We start from the raw sequence: 21,568 nt of genomic DNA on the forward strand, positions 1-21,568 counted from the left end.
TGGACAGAGAATCAATAGAATTTATTAACTTTCTAGCCGTCCAAGGTGCTGGGGAATAGCAACTACTATGTGCTGAGTATTTCTTCTGTGCCAGGCAATGTTCTGAGTGCTTTCCATGTGCTGTGCCATAGAAGCACTTCAGTGACTCTCTGAAGTTCTATTTGCTGTCACGATGATTGAATTTTTTCCGTCATGGCTTGATTTCCCGTCAACCCCCACAGCCTCCCCCGTGCCTGCCAGGCAGAAGCAGGTGAGAATCTTCATTGCCCTGACTCTTGGAGACAGTTGTTGGCTAAAGTATTGCTTCCAACATCTTTTGCTTCATAGCATACATAGAAAATGATACTATTAAAAAAGAAAAAAAGAGAAAATGATACTATTTAAATTACACACAGGGACAAATTGGAGGGAATTTGAGGAATCTATATGGAACTTGGCAAAACCTTTCATTACTCTTCACATTATATAAGAAAATAAAGTTTAAAATGTAGAAAAGACATTAAATACTGAGTTTATGCTGAATTTGTATAGAATTCCTCCAAAATTATCTCTTCAATTTTTAATGAGAAATTTGCATTTGCTTTTATGGACATCACTTTTTAATATCAGATTTTATGCTTGAAGTAGCAATTCCTGATCTGATTTTGCAGTCCCATTGTCTATTTTTTCCAGTACAGGAAATTGAACCCAGAGGCAGTCTACCACTGATCTATACCCCCCAGATCTTTTTATTTATTTTAAGACAGAGTCTCACTAAGTTGCTGAGGCTGGCCTCAAACTTGCAGTCCTCCTGCCTCAGCCTCCTGAGTCACTGAGATAACAGGTGTGTGCCACCACACCCAGCCGCATTAAGCCTTTTTAATAAGGGTCACTTCAAGTTCTTGATAGCCATCACTAGCAGTAAACTTCATTGCCACAAGTAAATGATTTTGAGAAGCGAACTATTTTTGAAGTCATTAGAACTTTTACAACATCCAAATCCTATTTAAAGAGACCAATAGTTTCTTCCTTTTCGTTCACCGGCAATTGCAACTGTGTGATTCTCAAAGTGGAACTTTCTCCAAGTATTTCGAAATGGGTGACAGTGCTTTAATTAGTGCAGACCACTCATGCATAGTTAGTTACTAAGCACAGCCAGTGTGAGCACCACAGAAAGGGCTCATCAGTCACAAACAGCAGAGAATCCAGTATCCAGTGAGGACAGATTCAACACTGCCTGCCATGAAAACACACACACACCCAACGCTGTTGGACATCCAGCGGGCTCTGCTTTCGCCTGGGCTGTGCTTCCTCTGTGAATGGGTAACTGCAGGGTCTCACAGGGTCCCACGCTTACTTTAGTGCTCTGCTGACGCCATCTTGAAATTATCAGTAATTCTTGCCAGGTGTGGTGGTACACACCTGTAATATGGGCTACACGGGAGGCCGAGGCAGGAGGATTGCATGTTTCAGGCCGGCCTCAGTGATTTAGCAAGACCCTGTCTCCAAAAAAAAAAAAAAAGAAAAAAAGAAAAAAGAAAGAAAGACCAGGCGTGTAGCTCAGTGGTAGCATGCTTCTGGGTTCCATCCCTAGTACTGCAGAAAAGAAAAATTGTTAGCTGTTACGGAACAGGGGGCTCCATGTTTTCATTTTTCACTGGTGCCTGCTTCTTGGGGACCTGGAACGTGAACTCCTTTAGGAACTACCCTGTGCCCTTGCTTATGCTGGCTGCTGGCATAGCCACCACCAGCTTCTGAGATGTGAAGCAACTTCTTAGCAGCGGCCTTCAGCCCGCTCACGTGAAGCTTAACAATGTGGATGTCACTGCACTCTGTGGTTCTGTTCACAGGACCCCAGGCCACACTTTTGTATCTTGCTCCATTCAGCCACCTCAAGGGGCTCCAGTGAAGCTTTTAATGCTTGTGGCCAGATGTGACCAACCCAGAAGTTCCCAGTTCTCTAAGAGCTGAGGCTTCAACTCTAGGTCAGGCAGCAGTGACTCACCATTTGGCAGTCCTGTGGTGGGTGCATTTCCAAATCCCAAATATGTGACTTGCTGGTTAATCTCTCTGACTGGACATGGTGGCATACACCTGTGGCCCCAGCTCCTGGGAAGGCTGAGGCAGGAGGATCACTTGAGACCTTGAGTTGGAGACCAGGCTGGGCAACAGAGTGAGGCCATATCTCAAAAGAAAAACCAAAACCCGTCTCTGTGACCTGAGATTCATTGTCGGTCTACCAGGTCCTTGCTAAAGCAGGTTTCAAAAGGAAGAGTAAATCTTGGATGTTGAATACACACTCTGTAAGAGGCTAGATATGAGGTCTGATCACCAAGGGTCAACTCAGAGAACTGAAGTGCAAGTCAGAGCTGAAAGGGAGCCTTCAGAATCCTTTGGGCTCTTCATCTGACAGGTGAGGTTTACACTCACTTCTTCCAATGATTTTTTTTTTTTTTTTTTTAATCTGGAAACTCTGCTTCACTCTTGGTGTCGGGAGTTCACCTTGGTCTCTGTTAGAACGGCACACGTATTTGTATGAGTGTGTCTCCAACTCATTCACTACTTAAGTAAAAGCAAAAATTGTTCTAAGTAAAAACAGAGCTAAGCCAGTAAGGACAGGCAGCTCCCAGCACAGGGAAGGCAGTCTTTCCTGCCAAAATACTTTTCATGGAGCAACAGATGTGCTTGGATTGGCCCTGGGGACAGTGGAGGAGCAAGTGAGAGGACTATGTTGACATATAATTGGACCTGGCTACATAGAGAAGAGGTCACAGTACCAGACCCCAGGTTCCCCACATGGAATATCAAAGTCACTAATCCCTTTCTGCCCTCGGAGATTAAGATCACAAGTACACATCAGTCTTAGAACAAAGCTACATGACTTTCCCTAATTACAGTCTTACTGCTCTAACAAGTCTTGGGCAATGAGAACTTTGTAGAAGTTAATGTTATAGAGTGGTTTACCTGTTCTTCCTCGTGTGTGTGTGTGTGTGTGTGTGTGTGTGTGTGTTTGCACACATGCCTACGTGTGCCAATGCAATCATTAGAAGGAGATCTTCTGGTTAAAGTAGCCAGTAGTTTCACAAGCACTGGAAGGAAAGCAGTAACTGTCCTACTTTTTAATATTTAGATTTTCTAGTCTAGGTAAGTCTTCTGGCACTTATAAAATCGCCTGGCTCTCTGGCTGCCAATGAGAGGTTTTCCAAAGATAATGAGAAGGCTATAATCAAACAGTGCTGAAATAGCAGGAAGGGTTGCAGCAGGAACCCACAAGGTCAGGTAGACACGAGAAGATAAGTATAGCTATTCACCTTCTGGTCCCTCCACAAGCTAGAAGATTTTGTGTTTCTGCATTGCCGAATGTCTTGTTCTGCCCGTGTGGAATGTTTGAGCCCAGAACCCTATGTAAGCCCATGCTCTGGATGGGACTCAGCTGGGGACTGGAGGACCTCACAGACTCGTGGCTGGCTTCCAAATGAGGCTGCACACACAGTCCCAGACGAGAGGACTGCAAGCTGTCTGTCATTCAACTGGGTTCTTCAACTGTACCAGAACTTGTACAAGTAACTCTCTTTTGACATTTCTTCATTTTAAAATGTGTTTAGGAACAGGAAATAATGGAACTGACTGGGCTCTCTTTCAACCTTGAGGAGGCTTGTGTGTGTGTGTGTGTGTGTGTGTGTGTGTGTTCATGTGCATTTGTCCTCCGCTGCACATTTTCAAAGCTGGATTGGATGTGAGATGCTCAATTAGTTAGGAAATATGTTTTTATTACCAACACCACTATTGGTTATAGCTTGTTCTCTATAAGGAACTGGCCAAGCAGGGAATTTAACATAAACAGGCTACGACTAGAATTGGGAACAAAGATGTCGTGATGCCAACGTGTCTGCTTTGCACATTTGGGCTTCATCATACAATGTGTGACGGGAATGTGTAAGAGGCACAGCGTCAGTGACAGTACTGGCAGAGTGTGAACAAAAGCTGTGACTCCTGTGCTAAAGGTAAATGTCAGTTCAACCCTGGGTTTGTTGCGCTTAGGTCTTCCCTCCCTCCCTCCCTCCTTCCCTCCCTCCCTCCATCCCTCCTTCCCTCCATGTCTTCCTCCCTCCTTCCCTCCCTCCCTCCATCTCTTCCTTCCTTTCTTCATACTAGCGATCGAACTCAGGGTCTGGTGACCCTGGGCAAAAGCTCTGCCACTGAGACACATCCTCGCCCTTTTTGAAATTTTATTTTGAGACAGGGTCTCATTAAGCTGCCAGGCTGGCCTCAAACTTGGGATCCTTTGGCCTCAGCCTTCCGAGTAGCTATGCCTGAGTCAAGACCAGTCTAGATTTTAGAGCTATACAATTTATGGATCTCAGAAAGACTTGGTTTTGAAATTCCTGCAAGAATAATAATTCCATTGTTTCAGGTGCGAAGCTCCCCAGTCACTGATCCTTTTTCCACTAAAACTGTTTTATAATATCTTTTTTTGCCAATACGACTGTTCCTACTCAACAGTGCGTATGTTACGTAACAAATGCAGATTCTGCACATGCAACGTTAATTAACACACAGTACATTGATCACTGTGGTATAGGAGCTGTTTGCAGATGGCATGAAGACAAACATTTAAATTTCAATAATTATTAAACGTAGACTTTCAATTTAGGGCAATTTCCCAATTTTTCATTGGTGATAGTGATGTGTAACTTCCTTTAAAGCCTAAGTTAAAAAGTGAATCAATTTATAGAAAAATAGTGAATAAATAAAAATGTAGTGGTCTGCTTATAAGACAAACATTGTGGAGCTGCTCAAAAAATGACCCAAGTTTTGGAAACAATAGGCTGTGTAACCCCAGGAACCACGATGTCGGCCTGAGGTTGAATTTCTGATAGTGACAATAACGACAGTGATGGAGCCATCTTGGTGGCCAGTGCCACACGGTGGTAAGGCGGCTGCCTGATGCCTCAGGAGCGCGCTGCCCACGTGACACTAATTGGCCCACACAGGAGTGAAACTCTGACCCTTCTCTCATTAGCCACATGCTCAGACCAGCTGAGCTAGCTCGCTCTGGGTCGCTGGGGTCCCTTGTAGGAAATTACCATTCCAGTGCCCTGTGACCCTCTCGTAACCCCAACTAATGAATGTCCCATGGAGCCTAATGTCATTCCTGGGGGAGCACACAGCTCTCCCAGCAGCCACGTTGATATTCTGAAGCTTTAACCCAGGGAGAACTAATTGAGGAAGCACAGAGAACTTGGGAAACCTAGGAACCACCTTTCAACCACCTGCGTGCAGGAATAAAGGAGGAAAACACTACCTGCTCTGTCCACTCGCTTGCTGGACCTGGTCTCAGGACACAGAGGAGAAGCACAGGGAAGTTAAGAAAGGTGCTGAACATCACACAGCAAGTTCATCAAACATACATGGCATGATGCATCATGTATGGGCCCAAGGCATTAGGGCAGGTGGAATTATCCCTGTTTTTGAGTCAGGATACCAAGGCTCAGAAGTAATTAGAGATTCAAGGATTCTCCCAGAATTTCCACATTCTGGAAGTAAACCCATTCTCAAATCGAAGGGCATTTTTTACCAGATGGACAGCTTGCCAAACCTTTCTGTTAGTGACCCATTTTATGTCTCAGGAGAAACACTCCAGTTCTTCAAAGAATCTTATTTTCCTATACCTTTAGGACCTCCAGAGTTAAGGCTTGAGAAGACGTTGCTTAGATAAATTTATAGTCAAGGCCAAGCATTCTTTCCAAGTGTCGGAAAGAAGAGGATGATAGACTTTCTCATTGTGTACAGAGGAGTTGGGGAAGGCCACTATTCACTCTGTCTTCTTTTTAATAAGACTTTTGGAGCAATACTCTTTCTAGAGTCAAACTATTGAATAAAATATACCACCCTCTGGCACTTACTTGGCAACTTCGCAGAGCTTCAGCTGGCCTGTTGCCCCCCCGGAGTGCCCACCTTCCTGGTCCTCTGTGTAAGCCACTGAGCCCTGTGTGTGTCCACCTCCAGCTGAAGAACAGCATGAATCAGAAGGAACTAGACATCTAAGGCAAACCACCAAATCATAGTTTGACGGAGCCTTCTGATTTTTGATTTATCTAAGGGTACAACTTAGCTTACCCTCAAAATTTCCTGGTTAATAATGTCTGAGAATGTTACTATTTTAAAGGTAAAACTGGCTAACAATAAGGAGAGAGATCTAGATAGAATTCCAAATTCACCATTTCTTTATTAGCAGAGAGATGTTGCCAAGATACTTAACCTCACACAGTCTTAGTTCCCTCACACTTAATGGAGATGAGATCTGTTATGACGGTTGCATGGGAACAGAGCAGTGCATGTAATGTGCTCAACACAGGGCTCACATGCCCAAAGTGACAGTATTTCTTAAAGCATGATCTGTCTTCTGTCCCTTCACAAAGTGTGAATGAGTGAAAGGTGGCACAAGCTACCAAGGACCAAAAAGGCAAAAATAAAGCTCTTCACTATCATAGTTTGGATGTTGAATGTCTGTTCCCCAGGGTGGGGTCTAGCGAGAGGTCTTTAGGTCATTGGGGTGTGCCCTTGAAAGGGTCCTAGTGAGACACCAGTCCCTTCCTTGTGTTCTTTTGATTCCTGGCCATGGGGTATCTTTGCTCAACCATGTGCTCTTTTCATGATTTGCTGCCCTGACACAGGCCTAAAGTACTGGAACCTTCAAAACTGTGCAACAAAGTAAACCTTTGCTGTGTTGACTAACGTATTTCATTAGAGTGATGAAAATCTAACACAATTACCACCTTATTTTCAAACTTTCCTTTGAAGACCATACTATATTCCTCTTCACCATAAGCTGCTGGAAAATTATGCTTGAGGAAAGGAAGGGAGGTCTTTTGAAGGCCTTGGCTTGCCGTATTTGCAGATGGACCTCTTCTGCCCTGGTATTCCAACCTAAAACAACAGGCTCTCCTCTGTTTGTCACAAGAATACATCTGCTTACAGCCTTGGTGTGGAGGCCCAATGCTGGTCATAGAATCATAAGAGAGCTGTGACCTTTCTCATAAACGGGCCTTCAGGTATCAATACTGGGTGGAACTGACCTGTCCCACAGGGACACAGTTGCTGAGAAACAAGGGCTTCAAGACGGCTTTTCTGGGGGCAATCCCATGCCAGTAGGTGGGAAGAGGGCAGGTGGGATGACAGTGTTCTTCAAGGAAGGGAGGAGCCCTCTAATGTGAGAACAGCAACAGACTCCCTAAACAGGGGCACTGGGAAACCCTCCGTCTACTGTGCACTCCAAGCACATTTACAACCAGAGTGCCATCCGTCGGACTCCTGGGCTTCAGAGTAGGTGACTTCAACATTGGTACCAAGTGTCCATATTGTTACTTGGTTGAATACAGCTTTTTTTTTTTTCGCCTTGATTATCTCAGTGCTGACTGGTGAGCATCCAACTACAAACTGCAGCAGGAGATGCGGCTCCTCCCAGGACCTCCAGTTAAGCAGTTTTCTTTAACCCACTGCCACCTAGTGGCAAGTAAGCAGACTGGAGAATGTGATTGGCAAGAAAGTTTTTGTTTCTTGCCACTTCTATCCAGGAAAAACAGGAGACAAAAATGTGTCTCATTCCATGGCCTCCACTCCCTTGCCCACGTTTAAACCTCACTGTATTCCTAAAAGTTCAAGTCAGTGCTCTCTTGAGCCTTATTTTTATCCATGAGGACATTCTCCTTTAATCAGAAGTCTCTACGATACAAAACAAAAAGGCAAGGATCAGAACTAAAGCCTCTGGGTCTTGCCTCCACCCTCCTCCACTGTGGTGGCTCGAAAGGTCCAGTACTGGGCTGAGCCCAAGTTAGCTGTCCTCTCAAGTGGGGAGCTGCATCTCATCTCAACAGTTAACTTGGTTTCCCCTCTAACAATCAACATTGCTTTTACTTGTTCACCTTACCAGGTGACTTAGTTCTGGAAGCACATGGAAGAGAGCAAGTAATCAATGTGGCAAATAGCTGGGTAGCTCAGCTTCTTGTACATGCACAGAGCAAAGCTGGGGCAAACACGTATTTCTGGAAAACTGAGGATCAATTAGGCAAATGTGCTAAAACACTCAGAGGGGAGCAAAATCAATAGTGACTTCAGTAGATCACAAAAGAGAATGGCTTAATGCCAATGAGCACAATAAGTTCTCACGGCAGTTACCCTTGCTTGGGGGCTTGGAAGAGAAAATTCATAATGTGGGCTGAGTTACTTTTCTAAGCATGAACTTCAAATAAACTTGGAGGGAGGGAAAAATACCTTGAGAATGGTGACCTAGCTGTGTGTGCTGTGGTACAGAAAGGACACAGGGTCACGATGATGCAGCTACAGAAGGCTCCAGATGCTTTACCCTTCTCGACAGGCCTCTGCTCCTGGGAATGGACTGCCCTGACTCCCCACTGCCCCTCAAAATCAGCAGAGACAAAGCAGCCAGTACATTAAATCAATCATATTTATTACAGTTTCCAGACTCCCATATGACACATACCTAAAGCTTAACATTGCAAACTGATGTTATTAGCAGCAATCCTCCCCAAACAGGAAAGGGTTCAATTAACAATTAGGAGCAATATAAAGATGAGATTACACTCACGGTTTTTCTTTTAGCAGCTGGTATATGAATACAGAAACTACAAACACATAGAGTCACTCAGCTTTAGCCTTGTCTAAAAATCATTAATAAGTCATGGTGTACAGGGGAATCCCCCGGGTTGCCCAACAGAAGGCTGATGTCTTCAGATGTCAGTATGGAGTAAGCAAATTAGTTTTAAAGACATGGCTCACTATCTGCTTTACTGTCAGGACAACAGGAAAAGAAGTGAGTAGCTGCCCTAAAACCTAGCTCCACATAATACAGCCATATAATCAGAGTTTAAATAATACCCCTAAAAATTCTCAGACATTTTCTTCACAGATCTAAAAACATCACATCAGACATAACATCAGATATTTGCTCCAAAGGACTCAAAATCAAAAGCAATTGCAATGTATTGGGAATAGCTTTTATAGCTTTCCTAAGGGACAGTTCCCATCTTTTCAGAGAGTGTTTTTAAAGGAGCAGTAACTCTGGTAGCTTATCAAACTACTTTTTATTCTAAATAAATAAAAAACCAACTGAAAGTCTCAGGTGTACTTATGTTTCCTTCCCTAGATCTCTGAGCCATCCAAAGCCATTTCTTGACAGAGAGCTTTCATTTTTATTAGAAGAGTGCAAGAGAACTTACAAACATTTGAAAAATACTCAAAACACTGAGAGTAAAGGAGGCCCAACCCTTCTTCAGAGGACAGAAAATGGTGACAGGAACCCCAAAGGCTTATCTTAAATCCATCAGCTCAACTTGCCAGAAAGTAATGACAGACTGCCCACCTTTGCAACATGGGCCCCGATCCAATGCGTTTGCTATACAACCACTAAGAAAGGCCTTCTGGGAGAAGAGAAACACAGATCCGAGAACCTAAGTTACTGAAATGGGGCTGGCTGCACTGTGTGTCTGGCAAGGGAAAAGAAAAATTGAAACAGTTGCAAAACTATTATATTCGTACCATGATACTCCTCTCTTATATGAACCTTGACCTTTCCACAGCGACCATTTCATTCTGAAAAAAATACGTAAAAGAAAGAGAAGTTCTGGGGCAGCACCAGTGACAGCTAGCTGTCTTTGAAGAATTTTAATTTTTTCCTAAAGGCAAAATTTAGAGAAGATTTAAAGCAATTTATAGAACCAATTCTATTTCATGACTGCCCATGTGAGCTGCTAAAGGAGTAGTGCAAATAGAAATACAAATGTCCATTCTGTATCAAGTTAGGTTTCTAGTTCTTTTTCCTCAAGGGGTAGAGAGGTACAGACGCCTGTGAGGCTTGTGGGGATGGAGGCAGGTCATACATGACCTGACATCTCTGCAGGTACTGCTTGACCTTTACACCACTGGGGCAGAAGCTGCTCCTGATCTGCCTGTAGCACAGGTATTTTTTTTTTTTTAATTGTTTTATTTAGTTAGACATGATAGCAGAATGCATTTTGATTCATTGTACTCAAATGGGGTACAAATTGTCATTTCTCTGGATGTGCAGGATGTAGAGGTGTTTTTTTCTATGCACCTGGACCTTAAGGTCAATGTCTCCCAGGCTTTCTGACTTGACCTGCGCCATGCACATTGAGTAAAGTGCCGACTGGTCCAAAGCTGCCTGCCTCCACACAAGACGGTCCCCTGAAAGGAAGCAGAAATGCTTCCCCAATATGAAAACAACCACCAAGTGCAAGTTCTACTAATGGTGAAGCAGTAGAATTGCTTCTGTGTACAAAGAACGGCACCTGAAATTGTTCTAAGCGTGAAACCAAATCTTGAATTTCTTAATCACTTGTTACTATCTAACAAAGGTGAATACCCCTGAGAAGCCTTCCTCATGGCACAGGTATGTCCTGTGAATTGTCTTGGAAACATATTTGTGTGCCTAGAGATTACTTTGAAGAACAAAAGTTGGATATTCAAAAATATGTACAGTTCTTAATGAGCTTCCCAAGCTGGAATCCTTGGAGAATATTAGAGACCAGTTCTGCATTTCAGCTGTGTAGGGCCCATCCCAGATGAGTTGAGGGAGGAGGATGCCTGTGCTCTACCATTACTTTGCCCTTTCCTTCTCCTGAGGAAGACTTCAGTTATTTCTATAACAACTTAAAAAATATTTATTTATTTACTTATTTATTTATTTAAGGTGCTGGGTATGGAACCCAGGGCCTTACACATGCTAAGCACACACACTACCACTGAGCTACTCCCCCACACTCCAGAGCAATGTATAATGGCCTAGATGATCACATTGTTTTAGCAGCAATATATTATTAGGACCTATTTTTTTCTTTTGAAAAATTTCTCCAATGATAAAGAGGAAGGAATAATTAAAAAGAACTGACTTCTCTAAAAATAATTATCATTATTTGTGTGAAATATCACATTTACTTGGTAGTATTCATTCCAGAATCACTGTCCAAGCAAATAAATGGGCTCATATGGCATATCTGGTATATAGCACAGTTCAAAAATATTTTTCTTAGAACTGTCATGCAGGGAGAAAATAGTAAATCAATCCTTATGTGGATATATGAAAGTTATGCATAAATATGAAAATTGGCATGTTTAAAACAAATCAGGTTAGATTTAACTAGGTACTAGGATGAATGGACACTGATTATATTGCCTTTGATTCCAAATGTCTACATTATTGGGAAAACTGTAATATGGTTTCTAAATGAGGGACGAGCAGGCAGGCAGATGAAGACAGTCACATGGAGATACAGATAGGCAGGATAGCCTGATGATTAAATAGCACAACTATTAATTTGGAAAATAAGACTTTTGGATAAACTATTTAGAAGAGAATTTAGACTGGTTGATTCCAAAGATAACTGTTAACTTAAGTTTATGATCTGGAACCTCTTTAAACTTTAGAGCATCTGATCTGGCTCTAGAGTACACTTTAATGTGCATTTAAAAATAAAAACAAGTAAATATAAAACAAACAAAAAAAAACTTCTGCAAATTCCCCAGTGGGGACCTGCCATCTTTAGATGCTCATTCTCCCTTTGGTACTATCATATAAACCCCTTGCAAAGTTCAAGGGAATGTTTTCTGATAATTATCAGAAAAAGGTGGGGGCTGAGATGTGGGGGGAGTAGCAAAAAAGGTCGCTCTTCTCTTAACTGAAGATATTCTTCTGAGAACTTCCACTGTCCCTCCAGAGGATGGAATGGAATATGGATAACAGTTCCTGAAGTTTCTCTGCCTTCCGATAATAATTACTAGACCATAGTATGTCACCTAGGAAGATTCCTTGTTCATATAGCACCTGCCTTGCTCATAAGACATAGAATTCTTACAGAGCTATGAAACAGAGATTGTAAAAATTGTTCATGGCACTTAAATATGTTTAGAGGCTGTAAAATGCCTTCCTAAAATTCTTTGTTGCAATGCCCCTGTGAGGTAGGTGTCTAATGGGAGAAACTGAGGCACAGAGGGGTTAAATCTGCTCACCTTTCATTGTCTGGTAAGCCAGTGGTCCAGCTAGCAGAACAGGTGTCCCAGCTCCCTAAACTTCATTCACCCTGCTTCTCAGAAGGCTTATCCAAGGACAAAACAAGTAGAGCAGGGGAAATTCTTCTTTTCATATATTTTAACTGGTTAGTTATTTCTTATTCTCACTTTGAACGTAAGTTATCTAAGATAAAACAAATATGAACTAACAAAAAGTCAATATTGCCTAACAGTCTGTGTCAAGATGCAGCCTATTCTGCACTGTTGATTGAAAAAGCACAAAATGATTCAAGTAGGAGCATTCCCAGGTCCTGTGGTTTCCTGTTACCCAAGCAAGGCTGTAAGTGAGGTGTCTCTTTAGACACCACCCACTGTATTTTGTAAGCCTCTCTTTGGCCTGACATGTGGGAATAAAACTACCATCCTTAATTCTTGGTAAAATCATTCTGAAAGATTTTCTACACAAGGCCAGCCCCGCCTGGGAAAGGGGACTCTCAGCCATGTGATGTGTGTTACCGAGTTCATGAAGAACTCTTTGAAACCAGATATGAAGGTCACAGTCTCCTGCCACAAAGCTCACAGGACAGTTCACACTATGTACAGCAGGGTAATACCACAGGGTACATGCACTAGCACCATGCCACAGAAGTCAGAAGGACAAGAAGCCACCACACAAGCATGTGACAGTCCCATCTGGTGTGCTGTTTGCAGAGGCTACCTCTGGTTAGGGGAAGACTGATGAGGTCCTGCATTCTTTCTATAACAAGGAGAGGGAGCAAAGCAGCATTCACTGCTGCCTGCTTTGAGCACACTAACCTAACCTACCTAAATTTCACCTCTATGTTAGTTGGTAACTTTTCTAGATCTTACAGATATTCAAAGATAATAAATTTCATTTTTGATCAAGAGAGAATGGTGTAGAGCAAAATTCATAGGTCAGTTACAAGAGGTGGGTGCAGGCCTCTGGAGCAATTTACATTGCTACTTATAGAGTCAAATTTATGACTAGTCAGGATACAAGCTTTAAAAATGAGAATTCTTTTTGAGACATTTTTCTATAATCTCTGAAGAGTGAATTCCACTTATATTGTGACCCTAAGTCAAATGGAAGATCTTATATTTGGTTTGAGAGTATGAAGTAGACCATGACACCCAGTCAGATGCCATGTACCTAAGCATGGCTTCTGTCTTGACAGTAACTCACATGCCCACCTTCATTAAGGCCTATCCTCCCCTTGATCTCATCGTCCAGAGGGTCGAGCCTGCTCTGTCCTCTGCAGGTGCAGTACCAGAGGGAAGCATTCCAATTCAGGGTTTCCTTGGGATACTAGGATACAGCAGAGTAGCAATTCATGCACTTTATTTTTAAAAACCAAAGCTCAAGTGAGGCTGAGCTGGTTACTGTGCAAGGTGAACCAGCAGGACATTCTCACCTCGAATGAAAATCTGATTTATGTGTCGGGTGAATACCTGCTGGTAATCCACCTTGGGCTTTCGCTTTTTTTTACGGGATTGGCCCCTGGAAAGGGTGGTAGCCCTGGAAAAGGTACCTCCCGTACTGGACCCTTCTGTCCGTGTAGTCCTCCCTGACAGCTCTGATCTGGACTCCTCCCTTGCAGATGCCTGCAGGGAAGAAGGGACAGAGCGGGAACGCTTGCGTGAGCCCCGGTCAGTGTCTCCTCTTCCCCACACTGAAGCCACCTTCCAAGTGGATGTTTGGGAGTATCTGGACAGAGTGGAGTCTTCAACTGCAGACTTAGAATCTGCTTCCTTCTTGGAGGAATCTTGAAGTTTCAGCCGATCAAATAGCTATGAGGAAAGCAATGACAAATATTAGCCTTCTCTTTAGCCTTCAATCTCCCTTTATTAACACATAGAAAAAGCTCAGATTCCTTAATTATGCCCTGTAGACTCCATGCATTGCAATTTTTAAAGTTAGTAATGGCTTTTCTATTTTCAGCCATAATTTGGATAAATCATTAAGTATATCAAGAGAAAGGCAATCTGTTTATTTCTGTGGCATAAACCTGGAAGACTTTTAAGCCTTATAAAAGGTAACTTGTTTTCTCAAATATGCAGGTGAGAAGCACATATGCATTTGAGATCAGCTGAAAGCATGAGATGAGAGACTAATGAAGATCCTGATACAGACAGAAGAGCTTTTCATCACTGGGCTCAGGGATCTTAATTCCTAAGCAGGATGGGTATCCAGGAAGTCAGGGGAAACTGCCTACCCTAGTGAGAGTCAACGAAGAATCCCGCTCATACGCTTTGCCTAGAACAGGTTTTCGGTAGGTCTCATCCACATCAGTAAGTGCCTAGAGGAACGATTCAAAGGGTGGGGGGAGAAGCAGAATTAAAAATATTACTTTTTTGCTTTCAGTGGGAAAGTTAGAGTAATATCTATTTGTAGCAGAACTAACTTAACAGGTGACTCTGCTCTTGGACAGAACATAGTAATTTCTAACACCCTTTGCTTAGGATTTCCAAGCTGTTATCACCATATAAGAACATGAGTTTCTCCTGTGAATGGTAAGGGCCTTTACAAGTGCATGGTACAGGTTCTTAAATTTCAGTGTGTGTGTGTGTGTGTGTATATATATATATATATCCAGAAGCCTATTAAAATACAAAAAAATTCAAGTCTATTCTTAGAGACTCTGCTCCAGTATGTATGGGACATAACCCTTTTTTTAAAACCAGAAACCCCAAGTAATTCTGATGCAGGATGGCATTACACTTTGAGGAACACTACTGCTTCTTTACTCTCCTCAGTTTCTGTGTAATATGATAGCAATTAGCAGAGATCAACCAGGATTACTGGTGAGATTTCATCACTGAGATCAGCTTCACAGGATAACTGTCAGGATCAAGTGAGATGTAAATCACCCTATGAACATAAGCTGATAGCTACATTTGTAATATGATTATTACAAATTATTATTATTATTACCATCAACAAGTATATCCTTTTAAATCCTTTCCCTTTAGGTAACAGTATAATAACAGTATTTTTTCCTACATTTTAGAAATGAGAAAGCAGAACCTCCAGAGTCATACAGCCATCACATGGTGAAGCTAGGTGTAAGACTAGAAACTAGAATTTGAATTCCATAATGGCTGAAAGAATAGTCTTAGGAGTCAGAAAGTCCCAGAATAAGGTCTGCTACTTCCATTTACGAATGTGTGACCTGGAAGCAATCTTGCAATTTCTCTAGACTCAATTTCTTTATTTGTGAAATGAACAGTAATAAAGCCTACGATTCATTCATTAATATATAAAGCCTTTAGTACAGTATCTGGCACATAGCAAGTGCTCTGTAAATGTTAGCATCTATGGTATTATCCAGGAGAATGCATCAACGGGGAGAGTTAAAAAGGAAAGATGGAGATGGAAAAGAAACGGGAAAACCCTGGTGGTTCTTGGTTGACTGTCTCATTATTACCACGGTGCTACAACATACCCCTTCTCTCCTACAGACGTCGAGTGAGACAGTAAGCCTCTACAATGCCTGGGCACTCCTGAGGAAACACCAAGCAGAGTGCTTCATTTATTAATGTCTGCTTCACCCTATCCTTAGCTATCTTCCCTAACTCTGTAAAGTGAAATTCATTTCTGAAATTTCTGCAACTACTACCACGTCTGCTTAGTCAAAATGAGAAGTCAATAAATATTTTTAAATAAATTAAAGAATGGCTGGTAAGAAATCAATTTAAAATCACTAAGTAGATAAAATAATTATTCCTTAAGGCTGAGTGTCTCAACTTTGACAGTAATGACGTTTTGGACCAGGTGGCTGTTGCATATGGGTGTCTTCTGTTCTGAAGGATATTTAGCAGCATCCATTCCATGACCTCTACCCATTAGGTGCCAGTAGCACCATTCCCACAAATGTAAGAGTCAGAAAAAAGATCTCGAGACATTACCAAGTATCTGGGAAGAAGGGAAAAACAAAATTGCCCCTGTTGAGTACCCACTGTATTAAGGAAAAGGAGGCAATAAAAATAACTTGTTGCTTTTGTCCAAGAGTGTATAAAGATTTTAGTTCTTCTAAGAAGTTATTCTGTTGATTTTGCTTAATAAGGTTTCTCAGGTCCTATAGACATGAAAGATTTCATCTTTAGTAGGTTCTCCAGCCCCCTTAAAAAAGATTCATTACCATATTCCAGAACTTGTCAAATGCGACAAGGAAGCCTGTACAGACGCCCCGGAGTCCCTTGAAAGTGCGGATGTGAACATTCACCTTCACCCCCTCCCGGATACAACGATGCAATTCACCCAGAGGGCTGCCTTCGTGCACTGAAACAAGAAAAAAGAGTCAGTACAGCAAGAACATTTGCCTTCGTTAATTCCAGAATTAAAGCCAAGACCACTCCGCCACGTGCAGCAATACAAGCACAGTGACAACCTCACTGTCGGAACTGGAAAGCCCAATGAGCAACAGGGCTAGTACAGCCAACACACTAAAATGAGACTGCTCCAACACAATGCAAATCAGCCACGCATAGGGATGTTGTCTAAATGTTCCGCTACCTACTATCTTCATTCTGTGATGTCACCGATTCTAAGTTATGTCATCATTTAAGAACTTCTGCAGGCAAAAACTGAAATACCACATTAAATATATAGGTCAGCAGCTAGAGGTTCAATTCTGTGCTTTTAGACACCTCTTTTCAGCATAAGTCTCATGATGTCACATATATAGCTTGAGATTTCCCAAGAACTGAAAACCCTATTCACAGGTCTGAAGGAAATAAACTGGGTAACATATCTGCCTTTAAACCTGTGCCATCCTCTCAAAGACAATGGCCTTTAGGTCCCACCAACCTGAGCTGCTCCACGCATGAGCTCTGGAGCCACTGGAGTTTCAATGCACAGCCTATTTATACTAGGAGGAAAAGTCCTGGTTGCATTCCAGTACTTGACAGCATAAAGGGCTCCGATGAGACTGCTTATGAGCATCGTGTAAAGAGAACAAAATGACAATTCAAAGGAATAAGGGTGGGACTGTAAATTTCAGCATTTTACTTTGTAGGGTACTGGGGAGGCACCTAGGTTCTTGCACATGCTAGGCAAGTGTTCCACTGCTAACCTGGATGCCCAGTTCAAATTTCAGCTTTTATTCATTTGTTTATATTTTTGAGGTACTCGGGATGGAACCCAGGGCTTCACACATGCCAGGCAAACACTACCACTGAGCTTTATCTCCAGTCCTTTTTAAAAAATTTTATTTTGGGACAAAACCTAAGTTGTCCATGCTTAGCCTCCTGCATCAGCTTCGGGAGTAACTGGGATTATGGGTGTGTTCCACCATGCCTGGCCCAAATTTCAGTTTTTATTTTGAGGGATTATTTTTTCAGAGCTTGGAAAAAAGGATGGATATTTTTAAATTCATGTTAATTTAGCTCTCACAATATGCTGGCTCTAGTATATATAACCTCCCTCCCCAACATATACATCCATATACAGGATCTCCTAAATTTATAAGGCAAAATTCTTTAGATAGTATTTGTCATTGATAGTAAACAAAAAGAAAATATACTTCTTTTGTTCCGGTGGCATCCAAGAGTACAGTCCTGCACTGCCACTAATTTAGTTCCTCTTGACTACTTCACCCTCATGAGTTGGCATACAAATGATGGTCATGATCAATGAAAGAAAACACTCTTGGGAGAAAATTACTTAACAGATGAAAAACAGGAGTTTACTTCAGCGTGAAAATTATCATAAACAGGCAAAATGGCAGAAATGGTGGAAAGGAACAGGAAATCCTTGGTCTGACCTTCATCATCTACCTTTCTTCTAGCAACGTTTTGAAGTCCTTTGAGACTCTGATAAGGGTGTGTGTATGCACACACATCTATCTGCATATATCTGCATGTATGTTACACGGTGTGATAAATCACGCATTGTAAACAACTTTCAGGTCACTACAACTAACGCATGACCTTGGTTAGTACCTTTTCCTTAAAGGTTAAGGATTCCCCAGGTTAGAATCCTTAATTTATTCTAGATTAATTTCAGGAATAATTCTCTACAATTCAATTTCTTGGAAACTGATCTAATTAAATAAACGGCAAACTTGGGATTTCAGCTCTTACATCTGTTATTCTCCCTTGATAATTTTTCTTCGAAGGAGTAATTCCAGGGAACATTTCTCTCCTGTATGATAAAAAATACAACACTAGCACCACCTATGAGAGTAAACTGTAAAAGCAAAAATGATCTCCCCATTCTGAATCAGAATATACATTCTCTTTGTGTCTCTTTGTGACAGATTTCCATCAGATATGAAACAGGTTTCTAAAACTTAGTATGACAAAAAAAAAAAAAAAAAAAAGCCTTAGCTTTGAAGAAGGTTATTCTTCTAAATCCCCTTCTCTACTGCCACCACTACTCTTCGCTTAAGTCATTACAAACTGAGTTGACGCTTTCTTCTCCATCTGTGGTCATCACTAAGTTCAGATGACAGATTCTCAAAATTAAGACCTGTCCTATCTCATTCCACAGCACAGGTCAGTCCAGAGCCTTATCAGCTGATTGGCTTACTACAAGTTGCCTGCTCTCCTAACTCACATTCACAACATTATTTTCACTGCTGCCAGCAACATTATCATCCATGACTAGGCCTTATGTGTGAACCAGGCCCTCTGGTAAGTTTAACTTTACCTACATTATTTAATCCTCATAACAATTCTAACACATAGGTACTCTTATTTCACCCCAATTGAAACATTTAAGTAATTTGCTCAAATAGGAAGCCAACTCTCAATATAGGCAAATTATACACATTCTGACTTGGGGCACTTAATTATGACAGTTTAAAAGTAACAACTGCAACAACAACCCACAATAACATTGACATTTAACATTTATTGAAAGTTTCCCCATGTACTGAGGAGCATTACTATTGTAAATGCTTTTAAATATGTTAACCAATCTAATCCTGACAGTGTTACCTAGATATTACTGTTTTCATTCTACAGATCAAGAAACTGAGGCCTAAGAGTTTAAAGTAACTTACCTAAAGTAAAACAGAAGCTGGAGGAGTCAGTGTGTAAACCTAGGAGGTTTTCACATCTGTAAAACTCACTTAAAAAGACGGAGTTTTCACTACAGGTAAATTACACTAAATAGCCTGATTAAAACAAACAAACAAATGAAAACCCTAACAAAACTTCCCCATAAGCCATTTCTTAACTTCAGAACCTAAAGCTTACCTCTTATAGAAACTTTTTTTTTTCAATAAATCTAATCCTCACCCATATGTCTGTCATTTCCTTGCTTTCTGAAGCTCATCAACTCTGGGATGTCGACCCATCTATGGATTACTAGGGCACAGTATCTTGATTCCAAGTGAATATTTAATCATGGGAAGAGGATAAATCTGGCGTTCACATACCAGTATAGTAGAATGCAACATAGTAAAGCTAAATAAAGCCACCCATAGAAATATTTCTTTCCCTAGATAATCTCTGTAGCAAAGCAGTAACTGATAAAATGGAAATAAATGTTACAATCTGAGACTTGGTGTTCATTTCAATAACCTGATCGGAGCAAAATATACAGACAAAATAAGGTTCCTCAAACCGGTTCATTTTAGGAACAAACACATTGCCTTTTGTGTTATTGCTGGGTAAGCAAGCTAGGTAAAGCCTAACTTGGGCAGGGATGCTCTGCTCTGGCTGAGTAAGCCATCCAACAAAGGCACCCATAACAGCACACAGCTTTTCAGGATGCTTGTCTCTTAATAAACAAATTTCTAGGAATGAGGCTAAATAATCTTCTTGCATAGCACACCTCTCCTTTCAAGAGGAAACTATTTAATAATATAACAATTTAATTATCAGGATGCAGATGCTGTGAATGGCTAAGTAGGTCATTGTGTTCACAGGGCAGATGTCAGAACTGCTTGCCAGATGACAAAGGATACATCCCTGGGTTGTTCTTATTCTACTTATACAAGACCTAACTCACACATTAGAACCTCTGTTGTTAACAGCTGCACTCTAAGGATCTATTAGGAAGCTGGAAGAAATTCCCCCGTGCCATTTACACCTTCAGAACTTAAAATAACCTGCGCATATGGTAATAGGAGCCCGACAGACACAGTCCTGCACCTAGTCAGGCAGCGTGGCTGTAAAGCAGCGCATGTGTTTTAGTGGCATTTTGTGCCTGCTGCATTCCAGCACCTGTGATCTAGTAATGTGAACATGTGTGTATCAAGACCCTCCGGCCCTTCTCCAGCTTATTGCACCCCAGAATGAGCTGTTGCTTCCTGTGTAGGAGTTATTAGATTATGTCCCTGTGCTATCCGAACATATTTCTCCTCACTTCATCTGATCCCCAAATCCCATTGCTCAAATACTCTCCTTAATACTGGCTGTGCTCTTCCCCCAACTTCTCCTGAATGCGCCCTCCTCTCCCTCCTTGGTGCCCTGGATCTCTCATCACCTCTGCAGACCTTACGATGTCCCCCAAACTCATCTAAGTCCAGGCCCCACCATCTCCCTCGGTGCCCCATCTCTTCCGCAGACCCTCTCTGCGGGCTCACCACTCTCGTCGCCACTTCTGGGGACCCGTTTTACCTCTGCAGTCCCTGCCCACGGCTCCTTATTACCAGCACAGCCTTACCACTCTGCCCCCACTGCTCATGCGGACCCCCGGCTACTCCAGGCGACCCGCCCCAAGCCGCGTTCCCCTCTGGGCTCGGGCAGACCCTCCCCGCGGCGCGCGCGGGCGGACCCTCCCAGACCCTCCCCCGGGCGCGCGGCCCCGCCCCCGGCCTCTCCGACTCACAGGGCATTCGCGTGAGCACGTTGCGCGGCGCCTTCCTGCTGCGACCCGGACCCCGCCGGCGCGCCCCGGCGGTCCCGTCCTCTTCCTCCTTGGCCACCATGAGACGGCGGAGGCGCTGGATGCGCTCGGGGTCCGGGGCAGGGGCGTCCTGGCGGCGGCGGGTCCTGCCCGGGGGTCCGGCGGCGGCGGGGCCCCCCGCGCCCGCGGCCGCGCCCCGCGCCCGCCCGCGCCCGCCGCCCCGGACCCCGGTCCGGAGGAAGCTCTCGTACTCGGCCAGGTTGTTGAAGCAGGGGGCGTTGGGGTAAGGGATGGGGGGCAGGCGGGGCGCGTACAGGGCCAGCATCGGGTCGAAGCTGTCAGAGCTGACATCCAGCCGCGGGCTGGGCGGGCGCGCTGGGCTCCCGGCGAGAGCCGGCCTCGCCCCCCGCTCCCGCTCCTCCATGTTTGAAAGGCCCGCAAGCCGAGGCCGATGGGAGGAAGGAGCGGGGCCGCCAGAGGGCGGCACTGCGCAGCCGCGGCGCGGGGTCGCACTGCGCCGGCGCGACCGCCGGGGGGCAGCATCTGCTCGCGCGGGGCCCCTGCTGGGGGGCGTGGCAAGCGGCTGCAGCCGCCTGGGGCCTCGCACCGCCTCCACGCACAGCCGACAGGTTCACGCCGTCACCCAAGCTTCATCTGCTAAAATGCGGTGTTTCCCCGTCTATCATTATCACTTAGGGTGTTCGTTAATACTCCAGACCCCCCCGG

At 43.3% G+C, this 21,568-nt stretch overlaps 1 protein-coding gene across 2 annotated transcripts; it reads right to left on the minus strand.

The window, feature by feature from the left end:
- Positions 1 to 8,428: 8,428 nt before the first annotated feature.
- Positions 8,429 to 21,303, minus strand: LSM11 (LSM11, U7 small nuclear RNA associated). 2 transcript variants are annotated; one of them, XM_079144337.1, is made up of 4 exons: positions 20,825 to 21,299; positions 16,185 to 16,324; positions 14,259 to 14,342; positions 8,429 to 13,833 (listed from the first exon to the last, which is right to left on the minus strand). In XM_079144337.1, exons 1-4 carry the CDS (start codon positions 21,264 to 21,266, stop codon positions 13,423 to 13,425), a joined length of 1,077 nt encoding a protein of 358 aa, XP_079000463.1. In that variant the 5' UTR covers positions 21,267 to 21,299; the 3' UTR covers positions 8,429 to 13,422. The 2 variants fall into 2 exon arrangements, with proteins under 2 accessions (XP_079000463.1, XP_079000464.1); XM_079144338.1 differs by lacking the exon at positions 14,259 to 14,342 and having other exon boundaries at positions 20,825 to 21,303.
- Positions 21,304 to 21,568: the final 265 nt, after the last annotated feature.

This window comes from Sciurus vulgaris (genome assembly GCF_902686455.1).
Source record: "Sciurus vulgaris genome assembly, chromosome: 6".
Taxonomy (NCBI): Eukaryota; Metazoa; Chordata; class Mammalia; order Rodentia; family Sciuridae; genus Sciurus; species Sciurus vulgaris.

Coding starts and splice junctions, on each gene's coding strand:
- LSM11 (XM_079144337.1), bottom strand. CDS start 21,266: ATGGAGGAGCGGGAGCGGGGGGCGAGGCCGGCTCTCGCCGGGAGCCCA. Junction 16,325..20,824: donor CGTGCTCACGCGAATGCCCT/GTGAGTCGGAGA, acceptor TTCTTGTTTCAG/TGCACGAAGGCAGCCCTCTG. Junction 14,343..16,184: donor TTGACAAGTTCTGGAATATG/GTAATGAATCTT, acceptor TCGTTCCTCTAG/GCACTTACTGATGTGGATGA.